The sequence below is a fragment of the Piliocolobus tephrosceles genome, chromosome 17 (genome assembly GCF_002776525.5).
Source record: "Piliocolobus tephrosceles isolate RC106 chromosome 17, ASM277652v3, whole genome shotgun sequence".
NCBI classification, from domain to species: domain Eukaryota; kingdom Metazoa; phylum Chordata; class Mammalia; order Primates; family Cercopithecidae; genus Piliocolobus; species Piliocolobus tephrosceles.
Genome location: NC_045450.1, coordinates 57505579 through 57524772, shown reverse-complemented (window position 1 = coordinate 57524772; position 19194 = coordinate 57505579). Strand labels below are relative to the sequence as shown.

Sequence of the window (19194 nt, the reverse complement as noted above, 5' to 3'; positions counted from 1 at the left end):
TTTTTTTTTTTTTTTTTTTTTTTTGTATTTTTAGTAGCAACGGGGCTTCTCCATGTTGGTCAGGCTGGTCTCAAACTCCTGACCTTAGGTGATCCGCCCACCTCAGCCTCCCAAAATGCTGGGATTACAGGCATGAGCCACTGCGCCGGGCCTACAAAGACTCTTAAAACTCAACAATACAGAAACAAACAATCCAATTTACAATTCTCAAAAGATCTGAACGGAATTCCGCTTTGTGATAAACAATGTTCACAAGTAATTGCTAAAGTTTCTCTGAGAGCAAAATGTTAATTTCTAAAAAAGGAGAAAAGCTATAAAACAGTAGAAACACTGATGTTTCATTACCAAAACAGAACACCAGAGCATACTACACCACATAGAGTATAAACACAGAACATTTTGAAACTTTGCAATTCAGAATGGAGATGTCAAACTAGACAACTCTTTCTTCTATTTGGAATAACAAACCAGATGAGCTGGAAATTAGCTAAGGGGCCATTTAACATCCATTTTATAAGCTAGCTATCAATATACAGGATGACAAATCAAGATTTTGTATTTCTAATTCACTTTGCTTCTTCTCTCTGCTAGTCATTGATCAGATTTTCTTCTAGTACTGTAGCTGAAACCATGTGAATTGAACTTTTATCTGGATTGGATACAATTTATAGGACGTGATAGGAAGAAAATGGGCATTCATCACCTCTACACAAAGCAGCTTCCACTGGATGGGGGAAGTAGAAGTGACTGGCAGGGAGCGGAACACACCTCTGTGATGATGGCTTTTTGGTCCTTCACCCTTTGCGCCTCCTCTGGGTCCTGCTCCAGGCTGAAGACTTTAGAGAGGGGCACTGGCTTCCCACCTCGGCACAGGACTGCTTGACAAGTGCCAACATTGGCTACAGTCAAGCTAAAGCTACTTGCTGGATCAGCAGTGTCAGGGCGAATGTAGCACAGGAGAGCGGAGGAGCCCAACTTCTGGCCGGCCATTCCTAATTTCCTGTTCAGAAAGAAAGAAAAAGAAGACGTGGTGGCTAGTTTTAGAAGAAAGTGGTGGTCCTGCACGTACATCTTTTTTTTTTTTTTTGCCATATGATCGTGAACCAGCCTGACCCTATCCACCTAACTGCAGACTTGCTGTGGCTGATGGTGGTGAAGACAGTTCTGCCTTCTATTCTCAGCTGAGGAAAAGGTTTACGAAAGGGAGAGAATCTCCCTTTTGCATCTTTCTCCACAGCTTTTGTGTCTGATCAAAGACTTCCTCATTCAGGGGCTCTCAAACTTTAGCACATCAGAATCCCCTGAGGGCTTGTCAGAACAGGGACTGCTGGGCCCTAGCCCCAGAGTTTCTGAATCAGTGGGTAAGAGGCTGGCCCAGTAAACTGCATTCCAAGAAATTTCTGGTGATTCTGAGGCTGCTGGTCCTAGAACAACACTTTGAGAACCACTCACTTAGGTTCTAAGTTCCTCAAGGGAAGGACCATGATTCTTGGATTTCCCCCATATGCAGGGCATCCACGCATCTGTACTTGGAAACATTGTTAATGAGGAACATACACTAGCAAAAGACCTAGTTTCAAATCCCAGCTCTGCCATTTTCTGGCTACAGATCCTCAGCAAGCAATTTCTCCAGGAAATTTCTCTGATAAAATATATAGCATGAAAAATACTTGCTACAGTTCCTGGCTCAAGAGTTGCTTCATAAATTGAGTTCCCTTTCCTAACCCCTTTATTTTGCAAAGTTTCCAGTTCAATTATACTACTGAAAAACAGACTCCTTCCTAACACTTCGCTTTTGTTATCACAGATAAAACTAGTTAAAGCTCATCCTGGCTAACACGGTGAAACCCCGTTTCTACTAAAAATACAGAAAATTAGCTGGGCGTGGTGGCCGGTGCCTGCAGTCCCAGCTACTCGGGAGGCTGAGGCAGGAGAATGGCATGAACCCGGGAGGCGGAGCTTGCAATGAGCCGAGGTTGCGCCACTGCACTCCAGCCTGGGGGACAGAGCAAGATTCCGTCTCAAAAAAGAAAAAAAAAAACAAACAAACTAGTTCAAGCTCCAAGCTGTTCCATTTCAACCTGGATTATACAAGTTTACAAACAACCTCTCAGTTGTTCATATCCTTTATCAGTCCACCTGATATGCAAATGCTCCATTACAGTTAGGTTATACAGATATCCTCGACTTAACGATGGTTCAACTTAAGACTTTTTGACTTCACGATGGTGCAAAAGCAATACTGCATGCATTTAGTAGAAACTGTTAGTTTGTATTTTGATCTTTTCCTGGGCTAGTGACGTGACATGTGGTACGATGTTCTCTCATGATGCTGGGCAGAGGTAGCGAGCCATAGCTCCCAGTCAGCCACTTGATCACAGGGGTAAACAACCAATATAGTGCCCTGTGTCACCACATGATTTTGCCCAACTATAAGCTAATGGGGTAAGCGTTCCAAGCACATTTAATGTAGGCTAAGTGAAGCCATGATGTCTGGTAAGTTAGGTGTATTAAATGTAGTTTCTATTTACCACACTTTCAAATTATGATGGGTTTATCAGGATGTAACCCTATTCGAAGTTGAGGAGCATCTGTATAGGGTTTTTGCCCTTAAGTGGCTTAGACTTTACTTAGAAGATGAGTTCAGTAAAACCCCAGAAAGAGGTATTCTAAACCTATGAATCTCATAAGTATGCGGTTAACTCTTTTGTAAGTCACTGACTCCTTGGACAATCTTATGAAAGCTGACCACCTTCCTCCTCAAAATGTACAACCACATATATATACACACACAACCTTTTGCACATAAATTTTGGGCTTCCCAGATCCTCAGCAGCCTTTGGATTCAACAGAGAAAACAGATGACCCCATGGACTTTTGAAAGAGCCAAAGTCCCCACACTCCATGCTCATATAGAGAATGATCATAGAAGACAACAATGTGAGTTCTTTGCTTGATCCCGTATCCATAATTTAAACCCTAATTTAGACCCTGACCTTTTGGTTTAGAAAGACATATTTTCCAAATGTAGAACTGAGTTAGGGATTTTTCAACCCACCTGCTTACCTGTGAGATACCAAGAAGGTGTTAGCCATGAAAACTGTGTCATTAGTTGACTGCTGTACCTCTTCTAAAAGCACATCTGCCATCGTACACTGCAGCAGGCGTGGGAGCTCCTCATTTCGGTCCCCATCAAACATGCCATACACAGCTCCCACCCCCTCTGCAAAGTTATCCATAGCCAGCGCTGAGACACACAGCCTATAACAGAAGCATGAGAAACACAATCATCAAAAAAAGTTACTGGTAAAATATTATTCTTCAAGAAGCATTCTTTTTTTTTTTTTTTTTTTTTGAGATTTTTTTTTTGAGAGGGAGTCTGGCACTGTCACCCAGACTCGAGTACAGTGGCACAATCTTGGCTCACTACAAGCTCCACCTTCCAGGTTCATGCCATTCTCCTGCCTTAGCCTCCTGAGTAGTTGGGACTACAGGCACCAGCCACCATGCCCACCTAATTTTTTTGTATTTTTAGTAGAAACAGGGTTTCACCGTGTTACCCAGGATGGTTTCGATCTCCTGACCTTGTGATCTGCCCGCCTCGGCCTCCCAAAGTGCTGGGATTACAGGCGTGAGCCACCGTGCCTGTCCGGAAGCATTCTTTTAAAAAGTAAGTATTAACTAAAGGTGGTGAAGACTAGAAGCAAATCGTAATCTACACATAAGAAAAGTCCCTAGACGTGATAATTAAGCTACATCTGAAAGAGCTAATGTCCTAAGGAAAGGGAAAACAGCCACATTCATGGGCAGTACATATTAGCTTTGCAATGCTGCCAAAGGCTGGTAAGATGAAACACTTGCTCTTACTAGTGACTAAGGATTACTTTTGTCAAGGCCCATCAGCCAAAGACCACCAGAGCACACCTAGGGTTGAAAAAGTTGAGTTTATTACTCCTTATAGCAAATGAGAGTGCACCCCATGGAACCTTGGGGTATACAGGTAAGGGATGCTAAAAAGAACCCACTACAGGGTTTGGACTTTGGTTCGGTCACTTTCGGCAGGGTCTAAGGAAGAGGATCATACCAGACAGGGTGTCATCAGGAAGTGGGGCCATTCTATGGCTGGGTATAAATCTTATCTATAGGGAAGGAAAATTAGCAGAAGGATAAAGCTGTAACTGGTACAGAAAGCAGCATCTACCCATCTTAGCCATGAAAGAGGGTGTTTGGTATTCTGTTGACTGCACATTCGTGTTGTTTTTGTCTTAAAACTTTATCATGATCTCAAAGGGATCTTATCCGACACTGACGTTCTATGATTTGTTTATGTACAACAGAACAACATGGCCTAGCTATTATGAGCATCAGGCCAGTTCTCAGACGCCAGGGGCTGCCTTTTTTCTTTCTCAGTCTCCAAGGCCAATATACTCACTTATTTCTCTGCCCTGCCATCTCAGCCAGTCCATGGCTCCAGAAAGTTGATGTAACTGTAGAATCTGTGGTTGGCAAAGGTTTCTGATCAATTTTCAGGGTTGTGATATGGCTGTGGGAGGTGAAGGAAGATTAAACCATATATTCTTCTGGATTTTACAAAAAACTATCCCAACAATAGTATTCTTTTATTTTACTTATTTTTTTTTTTTTTTGGAGACAGAGTCTTCCTCTTGTCACAGAGGCTGGAGTGCAGTGGTGTGACCTTGTCTCACCGCAACTTCTGCTTCCCGGGTTCAAGCAATTTTCCTGCTTCAGCCTCCTGAGCAGCTGAGATTACAGGTGCATGCCACCATGCCCGGCTAACTTTTGTATTTCTTTATTCTTTTTTTTTTTTTTGAGACAGAGTCTCCCTCTGTTGCCCAGGCTGGAGTGCAGTGGCACACTATCGGCTCACTGCAACCTTTGCTTCCTGGGTTCAAACGATTCTCCTGCCTCAGTCTCCCGAGTAGCTGAGATTACAGGCACCTGCCACAACAACCAGCTAATTTCCGTATTTTTAGTAGAGATGGGGTTTCACCATGTTGGGCAGGCTGGTCTCGAACTCCTGATCTCAAGTGATTTGCCCACCTCGGCCTCCCAAAGTGCAGGATTACGGGTGTGAGCCACCGCACCTGGCTAATTTTTGTTATTTTTAATAGGGATGGAGTTTTGTCATGTTGACCAGGCTGGTCTTGAACTCCTGACCTCAGGTGATCCACCTACCTTGGCCCCCCAAAGTACTGGAATTACAGGCATGAGCCACTGCGCCCGGCCAACAATAATGTATCTTTTAATAAAATAATCTATGGACAGACTAAGATTCGTTTCCAGAAAGACTGATGAAAGTAGTATGCCAAACTACTGGCAAAGAAGGAGGGGAGAGAAAGGAAAGGGGTAGGAGGATCAAAGGGATAGGAGTTTTCCTCAAAAACTAAGCACAACAAAGATGTCCACATTTTAGCCAACCATCTATTTATGTTAAGTATTTCGATACAATGAAGTCTTGGTACAATGGATGAACTTGTATTGTCTCTTAGATGTTATATAATCTGTGCCACCTAAAACATCTATGCCTTTTGTGAAAATATTCAGTATGTGGGTGGGTAGTAGCCATGGAGTAGTCCTAATACAAACAGATTGACTACTGGATACAACATCTATTCATAACTTAATCAAAGAAGAGAACCTAGGGGCTTTATGGCCTAAATTCATTCTGTTCCTTTCATTAACAGAGATCTCCACAGTACTAAGGAAGACCTACACATGGCTGGTGGGCCTAAGAGCACATACAGATTCCATTTCAAATTTTTTCCTACCTAAATATGTCCAGTGTCTTGTGTTCCAGAACCAGATTTGTATTTCCAGTCAGGTCAAGGTCTTGCAATGTAGCAGGCAAAGCCTCTGGAATCAGGATTTCTGTCAAGTCATTGCAACTTAGGTCTACAAACTAAGAAAAAATCGAGAAATCAAAAGAAAATACATCACAGCGACTTAGTTCTTTACTCCCAAGTGTCCAATCTCTTACTATACCCCCAAAGAGGAACTTAATTTCTTCCCAGGAATTCATTACATACACTCTGGTCCCAAACCAGAATACATGAGAAGAATATTTTTTCTTATGAGAACTATCTTACTCACACTCCTTTCTTCTTTATAACAGGAGAATGACCTCATTCACTCTCCTGCCGTTTCCCCCAATAAGGACATCATTCCAGCACACAGAAGTACCTGGATCTGAGGCAACTGCAGTATTTCTGGGAAAATGCTGATGTTGTTGGAGTGTGCAACAAGGGTGTGCAGCCTTTTGCAGTTTGCTATGGTTGTGGGAATGGTTTTAAGCTTGTTGCCACTTAGGTTCAGCTCCTCCAATTGCTCCAATTTATTTAGTTTGCTGAAAAAGAAACACTAGAATACTAGAATGCACCAAGACTGAGCAGCTGCCAAGGAAGTGCTATTCAGAGTACAGAAGGCTGACATGGTCCACTGCCAGATGACTGGTGAGAAATGAAACCGATACGAGGAACACCAGGAAAGGCAATGGCTCAAGAAGATAACTACTCCTGCTATAACTAAGCCTGATCTCCCTCAGTGTGTTTCAAGGGCTGTTGGATCTTGTGGGCAGGAACATCTTCCTGTTACCTAATGTACAGAAAGTGGCTGGAAAAGGAGTGGCCTCAAATTGGGGGATTAGTTTTGTTGCTTGCTTTACCACTAACTAGCAGCAAAATACTAAGTAAGTCAATTTAAGGAGTCTTCAATACCCTCAGCTGTAAAACATGAGGTTGTACTAAATCATCACTAAGATTCTTTTTTTATTTTTTTGAGACGGAGTTTCACTCTTCTTGCCCAGTTTGGAGTGCAACGGTCTGATTTTGGCTCATCGCAACCTCCGCCTCCCGGATACAAGCAATTCTCCTGCCTCAGCCTCCCGAGTAGCTGGGATTACAGGTATGCACCACCACGCCTGGCTGATTTTGTATTTTTAGTAGAAATGGGGTTTCTCTATGTTGGCCAGGCTGGTCTCGAACTCCCGACCTCAAGTGATCTGCCCACCTCAGCCTCCCAAAGTGCTGGGATTATAAGCATGAGCCACCATGCCCAGCCCATCGCTAAGATTCTTTTCAGTTTTAAATCTCTACACTTACCCATTCATGACATTAACTCATCTCCACTAAACATCTATCAAGTTCTTATTATACACACAGCACTGTGCTGTGGGGCAAGTGATCTACACTGTTCCATGACTGAGCAAAGCTTTCTACATGGTAAGCAAAATACTTTAAGTAAGACTAACACCTTTAGGTTATTACAAATTGTTCTAATTTATTTTGATTTATTGGTTTAAAAATTATAATCAACTGCTGTTAACACGGAGAGAACATTTGAAAAATAAGGAAATTGCCAATACCAGCAATCTGAAAGAATAACTTTTATCATTTTGCTGAATTTCCTACCAAATTTTTCATATTTGTTTTTACATAAATTTTATATCTTGCCTTTTTCATATAACATATCATAAATAATTTCTACTCCTAGAAATTTCATATTTTTAAATGACTAAGCTTTGTAAGTTACAATTATTTTTTCTGATAATAATATATACTCACTGAAAAAAACTGAAAAATAGAGACAAACAGGAAAAAAAATCTTTTAATACTACTGCCAAAGGTAATCTCTGATAACATTTTGGTAGATAGTATTCTTGTCGTTCTTAAGGAATGAAACTATACTTTTCAAATTAAAAAATGGTATTATAGGCCAGGTAGGCGTGGTGGCTCACACCTGTAATTCCAGTACTTTCAGAGCCTAAGGCAGGTCAATCGCTTGAGCCCAGGAGTTTAAGGATGCAATGAGTTATTGCTGCACCATTGCACACCAGCCTGGGCGAAACAAGACCCTGCCTCAAAAACAGAAACAAAAAAAGGTACTATATTATATACACTGTATTTACGACTTTCTTTTACTTAACAATATATTTTTAAAGTGTTCCCATGTCCAAATCTCATGTTATTTTCCCTTATCCTGCCTGGATTTTTCTGACTTGTAAACAGAAATTCAGCCTCCTCATTCAGTTTCTTACTCAGTACCCAGAACTGTGCTAGATTCTGAAAATAGTTCAAAAGAAACAAACAAGATTTGTATTGTGCCTATACAATTGTAACACTGCTCAGGAAATGAACTGATAGTGGATTTACCGTTTAGTAGAGAACACTCATTTTTAAAAATATATTGTTCCTAAATTCCACTCAGTTTTATTCTATATACTCAGATTACTCTATTTTTTGTGATGTTAATTCTTGTCTTTTTCTTTTTTTTGAGATGGAGTCCCGCTCTGTTGCCCAGGCTGGAAAACAATGGCACGATCTCACTCACTGCAACCTCCACCTTCCAGGTTTAAGCAATTCTCATGCCTTGGCCTCCTGAGTAGCTGGGATTACAGGCAGGCACACACCACCACACTTGGCTAATTTTTGTATTTTCAGTAGAGACGGGTTTCACCATGTTGCCTAAGCTGGTCTTAAACTCCTGATCTCAAGTGATCCACCCACCTCAGCTTCCCAAAGTGCTAGGATTACAGGCGTGAGCCACTGTGCCCGGCCTAATTCTTGTCTTTATTACTAACTTTTTTTCATTTTCTTTGATATAAGTTTTATATCAACCTGCTTTTGACCCCTCCAACAATAAAAGTGTCATCAAATTAGGTGAGATTCATAGTTTTACAGCATTTATGCAGCTAATTATGTATCATCCAACAGCTTCATAAACTAATATAATATGTCAGTGGTCCATTATTTTCACTTAATATGAACATATTTGAGGTCAATTAGGTTAATCTGGTAACATTTCAAGAGATCTACCACATCCTGAAATTAAGATTCTGCATTCATTTTAGAAGTCATTAAAAAAAATAAAAATAAAAAATAATTGTTTGATTTTTTTCAAGGAGCCTGACCAGGCATAGTGGCTCACACCTATAATCCCAGCATTTTCATAGGCTGAGATGATCACCTGAGGCTGGGAGTTCAAGACCAGCCTGGACATAGCGAGACCCCCCACCTCTGCAAGTTTTGTTTTGTTTTTTTGAGATGGAGTCTTGCTCCGTTGCCAGGCTGGAGTTGCAGTGGTGTGATCTCAGCTCACTGCAACCTCTGCCTCCTGGGTTCAAGCGATTCTCCTGCCTCAGCCTTCTGAGTGGCTGGGATTACAGGCACCCACCACAACGCCTGGCTAATTTTTGTATTTTTAGTAGATACAGGGTTTCACCATGTTGGCCAGGCTGGTCTTGATCTCTTGACCTCGTGATCTGCCTGCCTCGCCCTGCCAAAGTGCTGCCCTGCCGAAGTGCTGGGATTACAGGCGTGAGCCGCCACACCCGGCCTCTACAAGTTTTTGTTTAAAAAATTAGTCAGGTATGGGCTGGACGCAGTGGCTCACACCTGTAATCCCAGTACATTGAGAGGACAAGGCGGGTGGATCACGAGGCCAAGAGTTCAAGACCAGCCTGGTCAACATGGTGGAACTTTGTCTCTACAAAAATACAAAAAATTAACTGGGTGTGGTGGCACATGCCTGTAATCCCCGCTACTTGGGAGGCTGAGGCAGGAGAATCACTTGAACCTGGGAGGCAGAGGTTGCAGTGAGCTGAGACCGCACCACAGCACTCCAGCTGGCCAACAGAGCAAGACTCCATCTCAAAAAAAAAAAAAAAAAAAAATTAGTTGGGTGTGGTAGTGCATGCCTGTAGTCCCATCTCCTTGGAAGGCTGAGGCAGGAGAATCACCTGAACTGCAATCAAGTTTCTCCTGTGTATTTTCTTAAGCTCTATCTCACTTTGTAAATGGTAAATGTACATAAAAATTAAAATTTTATAATTTACATATATATAATTTCATCAAAAATTATTAAATATCAAATGTCATTGCCCCATGTTCTTCGTTTTTGAAAATATTATTTTTAATGACTACTTTCATGGCATAGATTTTTCTGGTGTTAAATTTTCCAAGTTTTAGCTGGTCATGGTGGCATGCGTCTGCAGTCTCAGGTATCTGAGAGGCAGAGAGGTAGGAGAATCACTTCAGCCCAGGAGTTTGAGACCAGCCTGGACAACGTAATGAGATCCCATCTCTTAAAAAAAAAAAAAAAAGTTCCAAAGTTGCTGTTTTAACCAAATGTATTTTGAAAGGTATTTACTTATTCACTGACACTGTCTCAAACTTTGACAGCATTAAACATCTTTCTTACGTGTTCTTATAGGTGTAGCCTGGCTAACTACTATTCATCTCTTCCTTCAGGGAGCCTAACCCCATCCCCAGGCTCTGTGCAACGTGACTGGCAATGTGTGCATATCTTCTTCAACACCCTGCCTTTCTATTTATTTATTTTATTTATTTAGTAATTTTTTGAGACAGAGTCTCACTCTGTCGCCCAGGCTGGAGTGCAGTGGCACAATCTTGGCTCACTGCAACCTCTGCCTCCAGGGTTCAAGCAATTCTCCTGCCTCAGCCTCCAGAATAGCTGTGATTACAGGCATGTGCCACCACGTATGGCAAATTTTTTTGTATTTTTAGTAGAGACAGGGTTTCATCATATTGCCCTGGCTGGTCTCAAACTCACGAACCTGTGATCCGCCCGCCTTGGTTTCCCAAAGTATTGGGATTACAGGCCGTGAGCCACCACTCCCAGCCAAACACCCTACCTTTCTTAGACTGCACTGCAACTGCCTATCCACTTGTTTATTTCCCCAATTTGACTGTACATTCCTAGAGGACAGAGACTGTAACTGTTACACAATACTTGACATACAGTAAGCATTCCATTTTTGTACTATGAATAAATAACAGTATTTTATAAAACAATGCTGACAAGAGAAAAGAAAAAATTGTCTTCAGAATTTGTTTCATAAGCCTGTACTTTTCTAGATTGAGTATTAGACCATAATTAAGTAGTCACAACTAAAAATAAAACATATTTTAACCAATTTTCCTGGTTACTGATACTTAGCAACAGGGTACTAACTATTAAGATGAGATCTTGCCACTCAACTAGTAAAATTATAGCATCTGTAAGTCAGTCAACGTAAACAGAGTCATAGTCAGATGGCTATGTTTTTTCTGACAAATGTAGAATTAACGTTGTGTATTTGAAATGAACAAAGTCTGCATTCATTTTACCTTGCAGGAAAGGTCTGTAACTGATTGTTTGCAAGGTGCAAGATTCGCAGGTGCGGGTGCCCCACCAGGACAGGTATGCACTGATCCGTCAGGAGATTGTTGGTCAGATAAAGCAGCTGCAACATACTCAAACTCTCCTCGCCAGTGCAGGCAGATGGTAAAGACTCCAGACTATTTGCAGATGCATTCAAGTATCTGAGACTGACAGAACACACACAGATCATCACCTCCTTTATTTGTTGCCTTCCTATATAGAAACCATCATGTCACCTCAGTATGGAATGCTGCCATTCCAAGCTCCCAAATGGAAAAAAAGAAAAACATTCTCCAAGTAGTTTTTCTCTAATTGATCCTATCCAACCCAAAGTTCCTTTTACTCAATTCATGCAAACCAAGTAGAGAGAAAAAAGTACAAGCCTGGTTGTTTTCCCAGGCTTCTGGAGTGCCTGATTCTAACCTAACTTCATCTTTTACTGTCAAACTGCCTACTGAAAGGATGTTGCTGAATATCATGTTCACATATTTCTGAACTACGAATACACCATTTAGAAAAACTTTTGTCTGGGATGGGCCTGGTGGCTCATGCCTGTAATCCCAGCACTTTGGGAGGCTAAGGTGGGCGGATCACAAGGTCAAGAGATCAAGACTATCCTGGCCAACATGGTGAAACCCTGTCTCTACTAAAAAAATAAAAAATAAAAAAATTAGCTGGGCGTGGTGGAATACTCCTGTAATCCCAGCTACTCAGGAGGCTGAGGCAGGAGAATTGGTTGAAACCAGGAGGTGGAGGTTGCAGTGAGCCGAGATCACATCACTGCACTCCAGCCTGGTGACAGAGCTAGACTATGTCTCAAAAAAAAAAAAAAAGAAATTATACTTCCACAAGAAGACTATTAAGAATGCCAGTTTGCCACACATTTGTCAACTGTCAACACTGAATATTAGAAATCCATTTTAATCTTTGCCAATCTAATAGACAAAACATGGAATAATTTAAAAATTTGCCTAACATAGTATTTGGTATATACAGAATATTCTCTTTTTTTTTTTTTTGAGACAGAGTCTCACTCTGTCACCCAGGCTGGAGTACAGTGGCGCGATCTCAGCTCACTGCAAGCTCCGCCTCCCAGGTTCACGCCACTCCCCTGCCTCAGCCTCCTGAGCAGCTGGGACTACAGGCACCCGCCACCATGCCCGGCTGATTTTTTGTATTTTTAGTAGAGACGGGGTTTCACCGTGTTAGCCAGTATGGTCTCGATCTCCTGACCTCGTGATCCGCCTGCCTCGGCCTCCCAAAGTGCTGGGATTACAGGTGTGAGCCACTGCGCCCGGTCCAGAACATTCTCAATAAAAGGCAGCTGTTATTATTAAACTTGTGTGTTCTCAGGTCTTCTTCATGTCGTATGATCCATAATCCGTAATTCGCTTTTTATATTGAAATATAAGTTTTACATAATGAATTAGCTTTTAAGCTAATGGCGAGTACTGTGTGTCTGCTTGTGTTGTGGTCTCAACAAAGCTCTGTCCAGAGTTAGCATCAAATAAATACCACTGACAATTCACTACAGCTAAGTTACTCACTACAGATTCTAAGGTTGTAAACTAATTTTATTCAGACTATCACGAGGACCAAATACAGCATTATGCATTGCTAACAAACATTTGTAGATTAACAACTGCATCAAGACTCCATATAAATGTTACATAAAGAAAATTTCCTTTAAATACTTTTTAGAATTTCCAAAGATTTTATTCTGAAGAACATGCAACCAACTGTATTATACATTAAGAGATGTATAAGCTGCTAAAGACAGAACAAGCCAGACAACTGTGGGCTGAACAGTTTTTTACGTCTCCTGTTCATTTACTACTGTTCATCTCTGTTTTCTCCATTTCTAAATTGAAAACAATATTGCCTTCTCCATGTTGTAGAAAAATATAATTAAAAACCAGTTTTCAGCGCTCGCTTTGGCAGCACATATACTAAAACTGGAACGATATAGAGAAGATTAGCAAGGACTCTGAGCAAGAATAACATGCAAATTTGTGAACCATTCCATATTTGAAAAAAAAAACCAAAACACTAGTTTTCAGGTTGGGTGCAGTAGCTCATGCATGTTAATCCCAACACTTTGAGAGGCCAAGGCAGGCAGATCACTTGAGTCTAGGAGTTTGAGACCAGCCTGAACAAAATGGTGAAACCCTGTCTCTACAAAAAATAAAATTAGCCAGGTGTGGTGGTGCACGACTGTGGTCCCAACTACTTAGAAGGCTAAGGAGGAAGGATCACTTAGACCCAGGAGGTCAAGGCTGCAGTGAGCTATGACTGCACCAATGCACTCCAGCCCGAGTGACAGAGTGAAATCATGTCTCTAAAAAAAAAAAAAAAAAAACCCACAAAAACAAACCAACCCCACAAAACTAGCTTTCACTTAAAGGTGATGTACACATTAGGTAAACCTGATTACAGGCCTAAAATAGGAAGACATGTCATCTATTTGTTAATTTATAGTGAGAAGGCAAATGACACCTTTTGGAAGGACATTACCTGTAAATACAGTTTTCAAAAAGTACCCAAAAAGCTTGCACATAAAGACTGTAATTCAAAGGCAGTCTGGTAAAGCTAGAAGCAAAAACCAAATTAACTTTGGTGGTATGTCCTTTTCTCTCCAATGCAAAAGCTCTAAATTGCCCAAAGAAGCCACAGCAGAATGTTACTTATCTTTAAATACCACAACTGTATTTGTTTTCAGAGATGAAAGCCTGAATTTTCTCAACCTTTCTGAAATTGTTTACAACACAGAAACCTCTTTAAGGATTTGACAGTTACTTCAACTAGGAATTACTGCCTCATAAAACAGTGTCATATTTTGTTTCATAAAAATTGCAAATAAGTCTCCACCCATAGTTGGACTATAGGTAAACTCTCTGTAAATACAGTTCCAAAGGTCACTTCAATGATAAGTTACTGCAGTCTGTTCAGCCAATGATTCTGCTCTTCTGAAAAAAATCCTATGGTACTTACTTTAAGGCCTTGGAGAAGAGGGTGTCTGGCAGCCTCGTGAGTGCATTATGCTGAAGATCCAACACCTCGAGGGGGATGTGCTCTACCAGTGTTGGGAGGTTTTGCACGTGATTGTGTCCCAGCATCAGTTTTCTAAGACTCAAGCTACTCAGAATTCTAGGGGGGAAACATACAAACAAACAAATAAAAAACTTAGTTAACTCATTCTTTCTGAGGCTGTCCTGGCCCATTGAACTGAACTCAGTTAACTTACAGAAACATATTCTCCCAGACTGTATACTCACTGACAAGTGCCTGAGCCAAGAAAGCAGCTATGACCATATGTTTACCTACCACCCACCAGGAAGTCATTAAGGTCATTCTGAGAAAAGGTGAATTAATAAAGGCAAACAGCACACAGGAGATCTAAACTAAAAAGGCAATTTTTAGAATAAATCAATTTAGATTTTAAGTCTAAGCAGCACCAAAAATTCAGTATATTAACACATCTTGTGAATAAACTCGTAACAATTCACTACAATAAAAACTACTATTTATTGAGTGCTTAAAACGTGCTAAGCCACTTAACAATGAAGTTCATTAAAATGAAGCTCATTCAGAAAGGTTTGGTAACTTTGATTTGCCTAAGATTTTACACTGCATAGTAAATAGTAAAGTCTGGACTTGAATTAAGTTTTGACTCCAAAGATTATGTTCATATTTACTATGTTAAATGCCTGTAGTTTAATTTTAAAGACTCCATAGGTAATAACCATGTATTTTATACCTCAATGGTTTTGAATATATCATTCCCTGCCCCCTTCACCAAGCACCACTCTCTTTCTCCCATCACTTAGAAAAAATCCCATCATCTGGTAAGGGTCAATTCAAATGCCATCTTCTCATGAAACATTCCCTAATTATTCAAATTTATTCTGATTTTCTCCATTTAATTTATACAGTGTAGTGATTAAGAGTGAAAGCTCTGCAGTAAAAGTGACTATATCCAAGGCCAGGTGTGGTGGCTCATGCCTGTAATCCCAGCACTTTGGGAGGCTGAGATGGGCCCATCGTTTGAGCCCAGGAGTTTGAGACCAGAGCGGCCAACATGGCAAAGCCCCGTCTCGACTAAAAACACAAAAATTACCTGGGTGTGGTGGTGTGCACCCACAGTCCCAGCTATTGGGAGGGGGGCACTGAGGCCAGAGAATCACCTGAGCCCAGCAGGTTGATGCCACAGTGAGCAGTGATTGTGCCACTGCACTCCAGCCTGGGTGACAGAATGAGACCCTGTCTCCGTCCCCCACCCCCGCCTCCCAAAAAGAAAGACTACCTTCAAATGCCAGCTCCCATCACTTCCTGGTTAAGTGCAACCTTCAACAAGTTACCTAACTGCTCTAAGCTTTACTTTCCTCATTTCTAAGATGAAGATAAGAGTACCTATTAAATATATAATAAGGTTTTTAAAGGATTAGGTAAGATCATAAAAGTGATATTCTTACAACATTGCTCAGCTTATAACAGCTCATCCTAAAAAAAATTAACCATTATTACTATCATGTCACCAACCTATGGCAGCAATTCTTAGTATATTTACTTCATCACAGTTATCCACATATATTATACTATCTTCTCATTAAGTTCCTTGCAAGCCAAGCCCATGCTTTAGCCTTTACTATGTTCCTTACAGCACATCACACTGCCTCATGCTCAACAGGTACTCAACACTCACTGAACAAATAAAAGGCAACCCAAATCTAGAAAAAAAATTAAATACACACACACGTAAATGTTAGTACATACATACATATATACATAATATATGCATTCAGGCACACATACCTTATGGGAACCTCTGTGAGAAGATTATAGCTCACATCTAATACTTCTATCTTCTTTGCTTCACAGGCCCAGTCAGGGACACACTCTAGCAGGTTTCTGCAGAAAACAAATAATTAAATGGCAACATTTAAGATGAAAAGTGGAACTCATTTCACTAGACTGTAATGTATCCATTAACCAGCCTGTGAGCCCTTGAGGGCAGGGACACAGTCTCCAAGGCATCCCATGGTACATTACCTGGAATACAGTAGGTGCTCAATGAATGCTGTTGACTTAGAAGGGATAGGAGAGACAAGTACTTGAAAATGTATAATACTGGATCAATCATGCTGTATGCTCAAAGAAGATAAAAAGGCTTCCTACAATAAAAAAGCACACTTGGGATGGGATGAGGGAAAGATAAGGAATTATAATTAACAAACCTTCAAAGATGACTTAAGACTTCCACAGGTAATGACTGGGTAAGAAAAGAAGTAAATTCCAGGGAAAATGAACAGAACAAATAAAAGTGAGACAGTAAAGCCAACAGATAACTGGTGGGGGAAAAGTTTCAAACCATTTAGAACGTGAGCTCAAATAATCAGTAGAGCACTATGCAGATATTTAGTAGAGAATTTTTTTTCAGATGTGACAGCTTCTCTAGGCCTCAAGATATCTATGGGTTTATCGAGTGATATAATGAGGCAGAATGAAGTAGCACTATGTAAGAGAAACACACATATTGCTATACCTTAGTGAAGGAAACCCTTTACCTAAAATGGATCAAAATAAGCTCTCTAAGAAATATGTGGGTTAGAATATGAAGGTGCTATACAATAGCCTGAGGTGAGGAGCACATTACAAGCACTGGGTGGCAACATGAGCTGGAGCACAGAGGCAAGAGAAGAAACACATGACGAGTATGGGGAATAACATGCAGCTTGGTGATGCTGGAGCACCCGGAGGAGAGGGCCTGGGTTGGAGATGTGAGTGTAGCTGAAATAACTGGAGTAAATGAGGTCGCGTCCAATGGAGTGTAGCGGACCAAGGACAGAACCCTGGGGATAATCAGCCTTTAAAGGGCTAGCTGAGGAAGAAGGGTATGCAAAAGAAACATGGTCAAAGTGGCCTGAAAAGAATCAGACTATATTAGCTAGTCAAGGAAAAAGCATGTTTGGAGAAAAGAGAGCAAGATTAACTGTGTCAATACAGAAAATTTCCAATAAAAGCAGAACTAAACTGAGTTGTTAGAGGGATAAGCAGATGGAGACTGAAGAAACTAAGCCAACAAATGCACATAATTCTTGAGAAATTTGGACAAAACGGGGAAGAAAGGAATTAAGACAATAGCTGGGGGGTTGTGAGGTAAAGGGAACTTTGTTATGACAGAAGAGATAAAGTGTGTGTACAGAGTAAGAAAAAAGAGGCTGAAAACACACACACAGAGAGAGAGGAGGGAAAGGGGAAGAGGAGGGAGGAGGACAATGAAGACGAACAGAGCAAGGTCCACGGCAGTGGGAGTGGAGGGGACACAGGCACAGACAGCTAGACTGGCCATGAACAGAGGAGAGAAGCTGAGAATGAAACGCATCTATATAAATTCAAGCAAGGTAGGTGTTCAGAAGCTGAGGGAAACCACCCACAATGGCCTCTATTTTCCCAATCAAGTAAGAAGCTAAGTTCCAGTATGGAGGAGACTGGGGAAGGGGACACTGAGGGAGGCAGATGCTGAGGACACTGGGAGGAGCTGGCAAGAGAGAGAACCAATAAGCTCCAGATGAAGTTGGAAATTTTGAGTTTGCAGTGGTGTCTACTCGGATGTGATTTTCTTTGGCAACGATCAAGCTCGATGGAAAAGGTAAAATTTTAGTGCTGATCCACACTGGGGTTTTGCTGGGAAGATAAGCAGAAAGAAATGGAGTCTAAAACATTAGCTCAAAATGATAATGATAAAGTAATGAAATCAACAAAAAGAAACCTGGTTACAATAGCTAGTATTTCTTGGGGTGACTACAGATCAGGTACTATCCCATGCATTCTGCATCTATCACCTCACCGAGTCTTCACAACAGCCCTGACCACATAGGACCCTGCCCACTGCCCCTTTGATCTGCTCTGGGCATCCTGTACTCACAGCACTTAGGATGCTGCCCTGTCACTGCTTGTTTGATTGTTCATCTCGCCACTAGACTGCAAAACTCAACCACTGAACCCAGAATGCCCAACAGTTGTCAAAAATGAATAAAAGAAAAACAAACCTCATTTATGTTTGTTTCTGGCCACTGAGAGTAGTAGTAAAATCCTGAATATAATTAATATCCCTTCAAAAATGAGACCAATATGAGTTACAGGAGTACAAAATAAATAAATAGTATTTTAAAACCCACTATCTGGCCAGGTGCAGTGGCTCACGCCTGTAATCCCAGCACTTTGGGAGGCCGAGGCGGGCGGATCACGAGGTCAGGAGATAAGACCATCCTGGCTAACATGGTGAAACCCCGTCTCTACTAAAAATAGAAAATATTAGCAGGGCGTGGTGGCGGACGCCTGTAGTCCCAGCTACTCAGGAGGCTTAGGCAGGAGAATGGCATGAACCCGGGAGGCAGAGCTTGCAGTGAGCCGAGATCACGCTACTGCACTCCAGCCTGGGCAACAGAGTGAGACTCCGTCTCAAAAAACCAAAATCAAAACCAAAAAGAAACAAAAACCCATTATCTAAAAATCAAGAATTATCTGAGTCCAACTGACAAAATGGGAATCAGTGCCATGAAGATAACAGGTCTTCTTTGTTTGCATCTCATCCTACATCTACAGTCTTTAAGAAAGAGTAATTCATAGACACCTTACTATTTCAAGAGAATCCTTCCTTTATACAGTAAGGCTATTAAACTTATTGATCCACTCATCCTTTCTCCTTTTTCCAGGTTATCCAAATATTTCAAAATACTTAAGACTTCTTGTACATCAAAACTGGCAAAGAATCCACATGTACCTCTTAAACGGTAAGAAACAAGTACCACCTCATCAGCAACACTCACCGGGAGAGATCCAAGGAAGTGAGCAGGCTGGGTACTGGATAGACGTTCACTGCTGTCAGCCCTAATCCATAAACAAACAGGTGTTAGTGACATCCTCTAAAAAAGAAAGTAACTGAGAGCTGACAAGAGAAAAGTAGCTTAGTGAAATCACCAGAGAGAAAACTGATGCCTTCTACTAAAATGAGTT

At 41.2% G+C, this 19194-nt stretch overlaps 1 protein-coding gene and 1 non-coding gene across 4 annotated transcripts in view; one reads left to right on the top strand and one right to left on the bottom strand.

The window, feature by feature from the left end:
• Positions 1-19194, bottom strand: part of PHLPP2 (PH domain and leucine rich repeat protein phosphatase 2) — a 76608-nt gene that overhangs the window by 7352 nt on the left and 50062 nt on the right. For 2 of the 3 annotated variants that reach the window (XM_026456479.2, XM_026456481.2), the window contains 9 exons: positions 19008-19068; positions 15991-16086; positions 14170-14325; positions 11145-11345; positions 6202-6364; positions 5790-5920; positions 4433-4543; positions 3067-3261; positions 769-1000 (listed from right to left, as the gene is read on the bottom strand). In XM_026456479.2, coding sequence (XP_026312264.1) covers positions 769-1000; positions 3067-3261; positions 4433-4543; positions 5790-5920; positions 6202-6364; positions 11145-11345; positions 14170-14325; positions 15991-16086; positions 19008-19068 — 1346 coding nt within the window. The remainder of the gene's footprint in view (positions 1-768; positions 1001-3066; positions 3262-4432; positions 4544-5789; positions 5921-6201; positions 6365-11144; positions 11346-14169; positions 14326-15990; positions 16087-19007; positions 19069-19194) is intronic. The other variant, XM_026456480.2, reaches the window with a different exon arrangement.
• LOC111541491 lies at positions 13104-13210 on the top strand. The gene has a single exon (XR_002731267.1). It is a non-coding gene; the product is annotated as a U6 spliceosomal RNA (small nuclear RNA).